Genomic DNA, 14,156 nt, shown 5'->3' with positions numbered 1-14,156 from the left:
TCACCAAGGCACAATTGTCTGTAAAGAAAATTCTAGGGAATGTTAGAAAACCTAACATAATTTAAAAGTACCAAAGAAATGCTGGGCTGATGCAATGAGTTTAGCTGTGTTCACTTCTGTTTCATTTTTGTGAGCATTTGTGTAGAATAGAAAAAATTTTTCTCTATTGTTGGGTAGAATTCACACCAAATCTAGCTGCACAAGGGGTATGAGGACAAGGCAATAAATTAAATCACTTTAAGATGCAAATCAATTGCCATTGAGAATATGTATCTTGAAATTTCAGGACCTTGGGTAATTTATATCATTTGAAGAATTTTTCATTCAGTCTAAAGTGTTGAATTTATTGGCCCTAATATGAACACTCTATCTTTTATTTTTATTTTAAAAATCTGTAGAATGTGTAGTGATATAAGTTCTATTATTGAAAGCAGCTATGTGTAGTAATCAATGAGTTTTAAGCATATAAGGCATCAACATCCAGAAACTAAAACCAAATTAAAATAGAAACAAAATGAAACCAGTCCTGTCCATGTTGATACAAAAATTGGGTATTCATTCTTTCTGATGGAGGCAAAATACTCCATTGTATATATAGACCAAATCTTCCTTATCCATTCATCCACTGGAGGGCATCTTAGTTCTTTCCACAGTTTGGTCACTGTGGCCATGCTGCTATGAACATTGGGGTACAGATGGCCCTTCTTTTCACTACATCTGTATCTTTGGAGTAAATACTCAGTAGTACAATTGCAGGGTCATAGAGAAGCTCTATTTTTAATTTTTTGAGGAATCTCCACAGTGTTTTCCAAAGTGGCTACACCAACTTGCATTCCCATCAATAGTGTAAGAGGGTTCCCCTTTCTCCACATCTTCTCCAACACATGTTGTTTACTGTCTTATTAATTTTGGCCATTCTAACTGGTGTAAGGTGATATTTCAAAAGTGAATTTGGGAGAAATCAGAGTGGGGGGACAAACCATGAGAGACTGTGGACTCTGAGACATAAACTGAGGGTTTTGGAGGGGAGGGGGTAGTGGAGTTGGGTGAGTCAGGTGGTAGTATTATGGAGGGCACATATTGCATGGAGCACTGGGTATGGTACAGAAACAATGAATTTTGGAACACTGAAAAAAATAAAATTAAAAAATACAAACAAAATATAGACAATGATATAATAAACTAAGGAAAGAAATAACTGACATAACTGGCCTCTTAAATGGAGAATAAAAAAAAAAAAACTTAAGGTTAATTCTCCAAAAGAATTAATAAGACTCAGAAAACATCATCAAGATCGATCAACAGAAAAGAGAGAGAAAAAACCCACAAATTACCAATATGAGGAATGGATCACATGCATTGCTGAAAACTAGTGTTCCCTTGTATAAAAACTTGAAATCCATGTTGATGATATCTACTCAAGCCAGTTATAAGCTATTTTCTAGGGGATAATTCAGTCAGTTGAGCATCTCACTCTTAGTTTCAGCTCAGGTCATGATCTCAGGATCGTGGAACTGAACCCACATCAGGCTCTGCTCTGCACAGGGTCTCCTTCTCTCCCTTTCCCTCTGCTCCCCCCACCTATCCATTCTCTCTCTCTCTCCTAAATAAATAAATAAAATATTTAGTGACCTATTCCCTAGCAATTCTACCTCTAGATATTTATTTGCAATACCATAAAACTGCATGAATAACTCCAAGTCATTGTGAGTTAGATGTAGATAAAACATCATTAGTTATGGATTCATACCTGGTCTTGGGAAGCAGTATACTGCATGAGCATATGACTCACAGGCAAAGCACAAGACCCTGTTTGTAATAAATTTCAAAAAGCCAATGACAAAATTAAGCTCAATTAGGGAAAATGATCTTAGGTGCACTTCAAGTGATATTATTATAGAGTTATTTTAGAGTCAAAAACCAAAAGCTCTAAGGCCAGACTTCTTCCAACATGTACCCAGTTGGATGGGACACATGGGAAAGAATTTCAGCAAAATGGAAAGGTCAAGCAATCCAGGAGTCACAAGGGACCGGAACCTATTTTTAACTGTCCTGTTGGTTATGGTGTGAAACCTCTCTAGTTGGATTCAGAACTAAATTCAATTATAGTTTGCTTATTTGGATGAATTGAAAGAAGAGCCAGAGGAAAGCATATTTGCATGATGCACAAGAAGCAGCTCAACAAAGAACTATGAGCAAAGAAGGAGTTCTGAAGAAAGTCTTAAAACAGTGAGGAAACTTTCTCAGTTAGAAGAAAAGAACAATGTTTCAGTAAAACTTATGCTATGTAAACGGAACAGCAAAAGCATTATACATATGTTATCTCACAATTTATCATACAATTTTTGATATAGGAGGGATAGGACTAAATAATATTCCTGAAAGCAAAACATAGAAGATAAAGAATTTGAGGAGCATAATATGTTAACAGTGCTTTAGAATCCAATCAGAAAACCTTGCACACACAAAAAGAGACCAATGGCCAATCTTCAGGCTGTTTAGTACATAGAGGCAGGCCATTCAAAAGCTTCCAAGGTTTTTCCTTCCTTCAAAGGAAAAAGCAAAGTGAGGGGACACTTGCTCCTCAGGAAACAAGTTCTGGTCAAGCCAATAGTTACCTGTATAGTAAAATCACCAACATTTGCTACCTCCCTCCCTCATTAGTGGGTAGCCCCAGCTGAAAGGAGAAGCAAGAAGCATCAGTGTTTCATTTTCTAACTTAATGAATAAGAACAGAACTTTTGTTGCTGTTAATAGACAGGTAAGGAACACAGTTTTTAAAAACATGAAACTGCATACTCAGAGAGCCTGGATACAACCTCTTACTGGCCATACTATTTAACACCTCCAAACAAAATCCTTAAATTCTAAAATCCTAAAACAAAGATAACTGTTCCAATCACTTATAGGATATTTACCATACACCAAGAATTTAACTAGGTATGTCATGTCAGCTATGCTCAAAATCACACAGCTAGCTGTTCCTAACGAAGACTTCCTAACTGAGACCTTAAGTTCCTGGCCACCATAATGCATCTGGCACACCATATCCCCTCAGAATTACCTGCATGTGAGAACTTACTCTAACCATGGAGGCTCTATTATATGAACTACGCAGAAATGGGGAGGTCCAGAGTTGAAGACAGGCCTTCCATCCTGCTCTGACAGCCCATCCTGAGGGTTGATTTCATCTCTTCTGATTTTCTCATCATCACCAGAGACCCCCCCCATGATTATGGTGTCATATAAAGTAGATATTTCAAAGCAATCAATTCTAAATACTTCAGCCTTTACTCTGTACCTAAATCGTCAACTTTTTGAGAGCATTTTGATTCTACTAATATCTCTTGGTGGATGATTTAGGCTCAATATCTGAGTCAGCCCTCACAATAGATGCCTGCAGACCAATATAGGGTCGAGCACAGTTGAAGGATTAGGAGAGGGGGCTGGGGCAGGGAGTCACTTAAAACTCTTACAGCCACAGCCAGTTTGGGACTCTGGTCTTCCCCTTAGGTCCCTGGCAAGAGATCTAAACTTCATCCAGCCTGGTGTTTTCTCATAACTTTGGGGCATAAAGAAAGAAACTGTGTAACAGATTTCTTAACAGATGAGAAGTATTCCTTTAACTAAAAATGAGATTATAAATTAGCAATAAATTCCTATATAGAGTGGGACACCTGGGGGCTCAGCTTCTTAAGCATCTGCCTTCAACTCAGGTCATGATCCCAGGGTCCTGAGGATTAGTCCTGCATCAGGCTTCTTGCTCAGCATATAACCTGCTTCTGCCTGTTGCTCCCTCTGCTTGTGTTCTCCCTTTCCCTCTCTCTCTCTAAAAAATAAATAAATAAAATCCTTAAAAACATTAATTCCTATATAGATGGCCAAAATCTACCAACAAATTGATAAGTAATTTAGTTTGTTATATTTTATTCGTCAGCTTTTCATACAATGTCATCCAATTTTGCCAATACAATATTGTGGTCCCTTGGAAAAAGAAAATATGAGAGTAAATGATTTTTTTTTTAATTTCATTGCAGGCATTCTTTCCAATGTGGTGGGACTTTTCCTGATTTTTCCTGAAAAATTCCAAGAGTCCCAAGAGTCCCCAAACAATACATGCTCAGACATACCCACTACATATAAACACAAGGTTACATGGACTTTATATACTTAAAAAAATATCCAGAACATTTTGGAAAGAGTCTCCATTAAGCCATCAAACAGAACTCTGAATAACTTGTCAAACTATGTCCTTTACACAGTCAAATGTTTTCCCATCATGTTCCAGAGGCTTGCATGAATCTAGAGAAAAAAAGAAAATATTAGTTACATATATGAAAGTTTCCTTTTTTAAAAGATTTTATTTATTTATTCATGAGAGACAGAGAGAGGCAGAGAGAGAAGCAGGCTCCCCTTGAGCAGGGAGACCAATGAGGGACTTGATCCCAAGACCCCAGGATCATGACCTGAGCTGAAGGCAGACCCTCAACCGTCTGAGACACACAGGTGCCCCAATGTGAAAGATCCTAAGAGTTGAAACATCAAATGAGTGGTGTCAGGCACTAGGCAACCACTACTATCTCCATGACATAGGCTCTAGGGATAGAAGTAACTGAATCAAGCCAAAGTTTGTGTGGAAGCAATGTAAATATTTTGCAGAGAAAAGACAAATTTCTAGGCAGAGACAAATGTGAAAATGAATATGAATGGAGCACAGAGCTGAGATTGGGTATTGTGAGTCCATGGACAAAGAGGTAACCAATGATTAAGTGAGTAGTGTTGCCTGAATGCAGAAAATAAAAATAAAATAAAATAAAATAAAACTATTCTAAGCATCTGGTGGTCTGCTAATTTTATTACATCCTTTATAGGCACATGGGATTATACGTTAAATTCTTAGCCTTTTTGACATCACTTATCTTATGGTTAATGCATGATTGTTCATTACACAAGGATAAGATCTAGATATGTAAAAACAATGCATATAGTCATATAAAAAAGAATTATCATAGAATTTAATTCAGCTACTATTTGTTTACATATTAATTTGTGCCAAGTTTATTTTTAGAAAAAAAGAAAGATAAGAAAAATAAAGCTATACCACATACTCCTCCTTCTCAGACAAACTAGTGAAAGCACAGTTCATAAGAAGAAGCACTTACATAGAACATAGGGTTATTTCAAGTGGAGAAAACATACTGCTGAATAGCAACAAAAGAACAGGGCAGGAATCAGAATGACTTCTAGTCTGTTGGATCTGCCAAGTCTTCCTGAATAGGAAAACATGAGCAGTGTGAATTATAGTTAAGACATGGACCCTAAAACGTGGCGTGGGGAATCCTAAGCAGAAGAGATAGCTGAAATACAACCATAAAGCTGACAGATAATAGAATGTGCTTGGAGAAAGTAGACGGACCCAGCGAAGCTGAGTGAAAGCATCCAGGAGAAGGGACACACAGGAGCAAAGACAGGGAAAGAGGGAATTATATAACTTGGATTTTCAATGTGCCTTAAGCTATGTTAAAACTTCACATGTGTTAGTCCTAGTGATAGTATATCTTCATGAGGTATAATATTACTCCATTTCATAGACACACGCACAATTAAATCAAATTGCCAAAACCCAGAGATAAAAACTTATGTCACCCAGCTCTCCCTGACCCCAAAGTCTGTCATTGTAACACCATACTTTCTTCCAGTGTGTTGACCTCTGATAGTACCAGTTAGAACTAAACCAATTTAGGGACATTTATGATAAAAAAATGAGAAGGTTGGATTTTGTTCCAAGGAAAACACAGATCCATATAGATTTTTTTTGAGGAGATGACTGATTTGATCAGAGATGAGCTGTGGAAGGGCATTTCTTGAATTCCTTAAATCCAAGTGCTCACACCTGGAGCTAACTGGACTCTTTAAAGTGCAGATTGCAATCTGAATTACAATGACTTGCTTCTTTGGCTCATACTAACTTGAGAAGTTCTTTAGTCCAGCTCCGTTAAGAGAGCTTATATGATTTTATAACATCACAAGTGGTCAATGGTCTGAGGACAACAGATTGAATGAAAGCATAATGAAAATCAGCCTCTTGACTTGAATTCTGAATGTGCCATTTTAGACCACACCTTCCCCATGGCGATTTTCATCTCCATGTTTCTCAGGGTATAGATGAGAGGATTCAGCATGGGGGCAATCACAGTGTAAAACACAGAAACTTCCTTATCCTTGTTCTCACTCCTGGCAGGTAGAACATAAGTATAGATACAGGGCACAAAGAATAAAACCACCACCATTATGTGAGAGCTGCAGGTGGAGAGAGCTTTGCGTCTCCCTATGGAGGAGTATGTCCTAAGATTCCATAATATGAGAATGTAAGAAGCCACCAGGACAAGAAAAATGACAACCACCACCATTCCTGAATTTGCAATCACTAAGATACTAACAACATGAATGTCTTTGCAGACCAGTTTCAAAAGAGGCTTCACATCACATATGTAGTGATCGATCTGATTAGGACCACAGAAAGGTAAGTTGAGTACCATGAGCAATAGAGCAACAGAGTGCCAAAAACCCACAACCCAGGCCATGAAGACCAACATGTTACATTTCCGCCGGTTCATGATGACCATGTAGTGCAGGGGCTTGACAATGGCAACGTAGCGGTCTAAAGCCATGGACACCAAGATGAATATCTCCACACCCTCCAGCAAGTGGGCAGTGAAGAGCTGGGTCATACAGTTGTTATAGGAAATGTTTTTTCTTGCTGTGCCTAAGTCCCTGATTAGCCTGGGGACCACCGTGGAGGTGTAGCAGAGATCCATGAGGGAAAGGTGACAGAGAAAATAGTACATTGGTTGTTCGATTAGATGGCTGCAGGTGATGGTGAGTAAGATGATGAAGTTTCCCATTAAGACAGCCAGGTAGCAGAGCAGGAACAAGAGAAAGAACAGTAACTCTACTTGCTTATTTTCCCATAGTCCCATGAAAACAAATTCTGTGACATTGTTCTGATTTTCCATGAGGCTGAGGTGAGTCCAGAGACACAACAGAAACTTAATTCACCTGAAATGATATGGAACATATGACATTTTTTTGTAGCACTGTAAATAATTGGAGTATTTTTCAATGAAAAAATACATAGATCACAGAGGAATTTTTGCACTTAATGTTTACAGTCTTTCTGGTGTAAGACAGATATCATTATTCAAATGATGTTTAGTGAGAGCATCTAAATCCTGGGAATTTAATGAACATTTTGCATGCATTTAACTCATAATAATCCAGGAGTGACTCTGCTGATTTTTATATATGGGGGAACACAACTGGATGGGTTCAGACAATAACACCAATTCATTCAGATAGTAAACAGTAACCTAAGATATGAACCTGTATCAAATGTCAAATTCTGTGCTCTTGAGAGTTATGCCACATTATCCACTGACCAAAAGGACTTTGATCTGTTTTCCACCTCCTGTCTCTGCCATTAACACTCAGATAAACCTAAGCAATTCTCCTCCCTTCCATATGCTACTGACAATAACTTACAAAGCCCCAATCCAACACCATATTCTATACATTCAGTAGAAGGGAATATTTATTCACGATATAAAATCACAATCAAGATTCTTAATCATAGCAGATAAATAAACTGAATTAGTTGATCACGAATTCAGTGACTCACCTTCTTGGTAGTTTTGTCGAGGTTCAGTTTCAACCAGATTTTGTCAAGTATCAAGAGAGGCAGGAAATGGAAAACCAGAGGCACAATCTGGGCATCTGGATATAGGAACATGGTGTTATTTTTATATAAAAGCCTTCCATTTTCCCAAATCATTCTGAGGACACATTTTAGAGGTTGCTGTTTAAAATGTTAGAAACACTGCAGAGAGCCAGTTGTTTTCTGTTGACATGTTGAAGAACCCAGAGTGATTAAAGAACGTCCTGCATGTTTAATCATGCATTTAAGCAGCATAGCCACTTAGATGCTGTAGATCTAGGAGAAGAGAAAGAATATGTTGAAACATCACATTTTACCCATTACCAAGTGTCTACCACAGCAAAATTATGATTTTCCTAAAACACTGTTAATGTCAATTCATTATTTTCATGGTACCAGAGGGGAACAGTGTGTTGAGGTGCACAGATCTCTCATCTACTGCTCATGAAGGGGAGCATCCAGGGTCCTGTGTCTTGTTACCTTTTTCTTGTTAACACTGAGAAATTCATGGTCTCTCATCCTCCCTCCCTGGTGGGTAAGTGGAAGTAAAAATACTGGATCCATTTGTCTTGTTCTGAGAGCAAAATGGAGTTCATTGGAGAATATAAAATGAAAGGTCTCATGGTTCTAACTTGTCAAGTCCATAGAAGAGTACTCCCAAAAATGTGTGGAGAGGAACACACAGTTGTATAATGAAATAGAAAGCAGGATGTTCTTCATCAATTAATCAGTTTTACCTATTGACTTTGTATTCTGCCATATGGGGTGGGTTGAAGATTTTATGCTAAACATACATTCAGGATAAGGAAAAAAACTTTGGCATTGGTGTAAATTTGTTCTGGTTTCAACATAGAGCTTGGCAAAATACTTCTTTATGTATTAGTTGAGAAGATCCAAGCCTAAACTTTATGTGGAAGAATAGGATCAGTTAAAGGACATATATAAATCCCAGGGTAGCTTTTCAGTAAAATCATAGAACAAAAACTAGAGAATCTAAACTGTATGAAATGCAACTCTTGGTTTAGAGTGTGTTCTGAACACTGGTGCAAGCCTGAACATTTCTTACCACTTAGTGGTAAGGTAGGTTGCTGTAGGTTGCTGTTCTACCTACAGTGCTTAAAAACAAGCTGTGAAAATATAAATTGATATAGAAAAAGATCTATAGCAGCTCCTATAAACTTTATTCTGGGAATTCCCTTGGGGTGGGCGGAATCTATAAAACCTCCCTTTTCCTCTTTTCTTTCTTTCCCTTTTCCTTGCTTTTTCCCTCCCCCTCTCTCTTTCAATATTTCACAGTGTAGTCACCCTTACTGTACTCACCTATCTTCTTCTGATGATGTGAGATGATAAAATGCCTACAAGATGAGATGAAGTGAGGTGAACGAGGCAGGCATTGTTTAATAGCCTTGGGCTGCTGTTGACCTTCTCACAACACATCAAATGGGGATCATCTGCTTCTGCACCATGGTTGACAACAGGTAACTGAAACCATGCAACTTGAAACATGGATAAAAAGAACTACTGTATTATTGTCCTTGTTTTGCAAATAAGGAATCTTGAATCTAAGGTTGCACAAGTACTAAGAGGAAGGTCTACATCTAAATCACCAGTTTATTCCATACAATTTGGAAGCTCATACTTTTTTTTTCTTTTCATTGTGCCTAGATGCCTTTTCCCAAATACAAATGAAGGCATAAAACCTTCATCAATTGCATGCCAGATATTCCTGAATGCCTTCTCTTAAAAATATCTACCAACACAATTATTACAGAGGAACTTAAAAATTTAAATTAGGAGATCAAATTCTGTATAAAATGAAAACCTATAGAAATTACAATTATTTTCTCTTTATCCTATATATCCATACATATATAAAATGTTTTTGTATATATTATATCAAGGTGATCCTTCAGTTGGTTCCTTTTACTTTTTGTATCTGTACTATGTAATAGCAAACAGACATGGAGCACCTCTTACCCTCCTTTTTATCTTTCACCCAAAGAACTTTTCAGGAAAACATTTTTGGGAATAACATGAATTAAAGCATTGCATGTCCTCAGGGAAAACCTTCCACAGGCATTTTACATCAACCAATGTGTGTGTGATTATAATTTGAAAAATAAAGCCCATATTATTACAGTGGTAATATAGGTGGCCTTGAGGCTTATTTGATTTATATAATTTTTAAAGATTTATATATTTGCTTGTTTGTTTGCTTATTGATTTATCTGAGAGAGATGGGAATAGCACGAGGAGAGTCAGAAGCAGAAAGAGAATCCTGAAGCAGACTCCCTGCTGAGCACAGAACCCAACTCCAGCTGGATCCCAGGACCCAGATAGCATGACCCAAGCTGAAATTCAGTTGGATACTTAACTGACTGAGCCACCCAGGCTCCCCTTGATGTATCTCTTAAGGGTGATTAGCTGAATGATTCAATACTTTTGTATTCTTCTAGCACTGATGTAATGTAATATGTATTATTCTCTCCATCTTCTCCTAGAATAATTTCTTCAAAAACTGGAGATGTATATTATATATACAGATATATTTTTAATTTCTCACATCATGTAAAGAGCTAAATATGCAAAGGAAGTATAGAAAAGTATTAATATTTACTCATTAACATAGAGTCATTGTCATTAGCATGAAGATTTTGAAATAATTCTCAATGGCTAATTACAACCATTGGAATCTTAGAAGTCATATACATTGTTCTTTGTCAGTAGGTAACATCGAATATAAGGGTCTCAGAATTAGGAAATGCCACAATGCATAATTAGTTATTTTCCTTATTTTAGTGTGTTTTTGTTTTACTTTGAGTAAATCAGGTTGAGTAAATTGGAGTCTTCCATTCATAGCAGTAATCCTCCTGGGTCCATGCTAAGTCCATGTAAGTCTAATTTTACTTTAATTTTTTTTCTGCATTGCTCATTTCTACTTCTGCTTCCCACTACTGTGCACCCACTGTACTCGATTGGACTCAGCTCCACTAGCCCCAGGATATTACACATTCCTTGTGATTTTCCTACAACTGTCCACATCTTACAACCCTCTTACAATACTATCTGTGAAGTATGACGTTTGACTCTGTCTTCTTGCTGCACGACCCTGCCTCAGGCATACACTTAGCAGTCTAGTCTCCAAAGTTTAGATAAATCCACATGAAGAAAAATATGAATCCACCTTCACAGTGGAAGATTTCAATGTTCCTTTTTCAATGATGGATGACTAAAGAAGGCATTAAATCCAGAGGGTATAAAAGATCTGAACAACAGAAATTAAAAGTTTATGGAGGTGCGTATAAAAGCATACATCTAACAAGGAATATGTATTTTTGTATGTATAGAAGGAGTATACATAAAAATAGCTAAAAATTATTTTAAAAAGCATCACCATGTTTTTAAAAAGGTGATGTTCTATAGAAATCTGAGCTCAGTAGAAGTTATAAGTAGATCTACATCTAGATCTAGGTAGATATGAATATAAATACATACACAGATACATTATTAAAAATTAAAATTATTCTATGAAACATAGTTAATTCATTAAGAAATCATACTAGAAATTTAAAAATCTACCTATACTTGAAATATAAGGAACATACAACCTGTCAGAGTTTGTAGGATACAGGGAGAATGATACTTTTAAAGAAAATGATAACATTAATATTTTCACTAGAAAAAAAGAAAATCTGAAAAGGATTTTAGTTTTATAAGACAGAAGCACATCAAAAAGTAATATGAGAAAACATAAGGTAAATCAAAATGAAAATTAAAAAGAAGCAAGAAATAAAAAAGAAAGGCAACTAATTTTCACATTGGATCTTTGAGAAACCTTTCAAAATAGTCAAGGTTTTGACAATATGAGTCAATACAAAAGAAAAAAAAGATAATTATGTAATATTAGTGAATAATAATATAACTAATGATGAAAAGGAAGAGGAAAAATATAAAATATTATCAACAACTAAATGCCAATAATTTTGAATGTGTAAGCTGAAACAGACGTTTCTACAAAATACTATACACAACTCCAGAAAAATTACAAAAGATAAGTAGTCTATAGCTGGTAAACTTAGAATTAATTAAAAATAACACTGTAAAAGAAATATGAGCTTCAAATGGATTTATAACATTTTTTAAAAAGATTTTTTATATTTATTTGAGAGAAAGAGAGAGTGAGCAAAGCTGGGGGAGGGGTGAAGAGAGAGGGAAAAGCAGGGAGTTTGTCCCCTGCCTAGCAAGAAGCCAGATGTGGGGCTTGATCTCAGGACCCTGGGATCATGACCTGAGCTGAAGACAGACATTTGACCAACTGAGCCACCCAGGCACCTGAGGATTTAAAACATTTTACCAAAGTTTTCCAAAATAGACTCTCCCAGTCTTTTATAATTTCTCATAGAGGAGTAAAAATCAAACCATCATTAATTCATTTTGCAAGACTATTATTACAAGGAAATATAATTAATCACTGAAACTTCCCTCTCTGAAATTGACTCTAGAACGTCTTAACAAAATATTAAATTGCTTTAATTTTAAATAAAAATTAACATTCCATTACCAAGTTTTATCCCAGATATCCTTCAACAGTTTATTATTAGAAACTTGATGAACATGTCCACCAAACTGGAAATTAAAAGTGAAAAAAAATTATTTCAATAGACTCAGAAAAAGTATGTGATAAATTTACATGTTCATTATATAAATGTTTACCAACATCAAAACTAAAGAACATATTAAAATATAAAGGAACTTGCTTACCACTAAAAATAATATTTCTTAAAAGCCCTACTTAGGTGCGCCTGGGTGGCTCAGTGGGTTAAAGCCTCTGCCTTTGGCTTAGGTCGTGATCCCAGGGTCCTGGGAATGATCTCCACATCGGGTTTTCTGCTGGTGGGGAGCCTGCTCCCACCTCTTTGCCTGCCTGTCTCTCTACCTACCTGTGATCTCTGTCTGTCAAATAAATAAATAAAATCTTTAAAAAAAAAAAGCCCTCCTTAAACATTATCATAAAGGGATTAAATTAGATATATTCTCTTTAACATCAAGAATGAGACAAATTGCTGATCTTTTTCACCAATTCTATACAACACTGTAGTGCTGCACAATGAGACAAAAATCTGATCTGTAAGAACTAGACAGGAGGAAATAAAGCTGATAAAATTTCAGATAACATGATCATTCACATATAAAATCCAAAGATTCTATAGATATTAGAAATAGCAGAGCTGCTTAGTGCCTGATCATGAGAATAATTTACAATATTGAGTAAATATATAACTAAAATAGACATAATTTATGCTAGTATTAGATAATGGAATATCAAGTAACCAAAATTTTCTTTAATTTGCTGTGTAGTGTTGTTGCTTGGCTGTGCCACAATTTGCTCACTCATTTACCTACAGTAAACTTTGAGATGATTTACAATTTTTGGCTATTACATTAAAGCTGTTGGTAGCATTCTTGTAAACTCTTTGTATGTACATGTGCTTTTATTACTCTTACACAAATACCAGTAGAGTGTCTGGGCCATATGTTAGGTATCTGTTTAGCTATTTAAATTACTGCTGAGCCATTTCCCAAAATGTAGCAACTATTAAGCCTAATGGAAAAGAGACAACAACCAGTAGAATGATTAACGAAGAAAGAAGCTGATACATTTTGGGGGAAAACATGGTGGAATTTTAACCTACCCACCATTTCCGACTTCTCAGCAATGGCAGCAGTGAGGATGGTGACCCACATTTCTCATGGGGCTTGCTGGTATCAGAGGTGTACAGACCTTGATCTCAAATGATCCTGGTGGTATGTTTTGCATTTTTGGTGACTCCACCAAGAATTGCCTCACTGGCTTGATTTTGTTTCATCTGCCTGGAAGACTTCCCAGGGCTGGGGAGGTTTGCAGGGTAGATTTTACCAAACTCATTTGAGGCAAATACTCTCATCACAGGTGCCTGATGCAAGGTATAAGATCATGAAAGTGACAAATAGACTGAAAACTCTGGAAAGAATGAGGCTTGGGAAGGAGATAATGTGAGAACAACAGCTGTGAGAACCACCTGTGTATATAGCAGGGAATCTAGAGGACCATCTGTACAAGCTCAGGGCTGGATGCACACTCAGAAGAGTTCAAGGAGATACTAGGATGATCACTACTCCATGACCTGTAGGCTCCATGCAAGCAGGAAGTGAAGGCTAAGGCAGAGTTCTAAAGAGCCTGGTAAAGCACAGGCCTGCCTCAGGTATTGCTGATTCATTTTCAGACCACTGCAATAAAGTTAATATCACAATTAAGTGAGTCAATAAATATTGGGTTTCCCAGTGTATATCAAAGCTATATTTATACTATACTGCAGTCCATAAAGTGTGCAATAGCAGATTAAAAATAATGTTTTTTAATATAAAATTCTATATTGCTAAATACTGCTAATCATCATTTGAG

General features: G+C 36.5%; 1 protein-coding gene across 1 annotated transcript; it reads right to left on the bottom strand.

The window, feature by feature from the left end:
* Positions 1 to 6,077: 6,077 nt before the first annotated feature.
* Positions 6,078 to 7,016, bottom strand: LOC116860520 (olfactory receptor 4P4-like). Its single transcript, XM_032846568.1, has one exon. The coding sequence runs from the start codon at positions 7,014 to 7,016 to the stop codon at positions 6,078 to 6,080; it is 939 nt and encodes a 312-aa protein (XP_032702459.1).
* Positions 7,017 to 14,156: the final 7,140 nt, after the last annotated feature.

This window comes from Lontra canadensis, unplaced genomic scaffold, assembly GCF_010015895.1.
Source record: "Lontra canadensis isolate GAN:19392208 unplaced genomic scaffold, GSC_riverotter_1.0 scaffold176, whole genome shotgun sequence".
Lineage (NCBI taxonomy): Eukaryota > Metazoa > Chordata > Mammalia > Carnivora > Mustelidae > Lontra > Lontra canadensis.
Note: the sequence above shows the minus strand (reverse complement) of the source record. Positions and strands in the feature narration are given on the sequence as shown.

Coding starts and splice junctions, on each gene's coding strand:
- LOC116860520 (XM_032846568.1), bottom strand. CDS start 7,016: ATGGAAAATCAGAACAATGTCACAGAATTTGTTTTCATGGGACTATGG.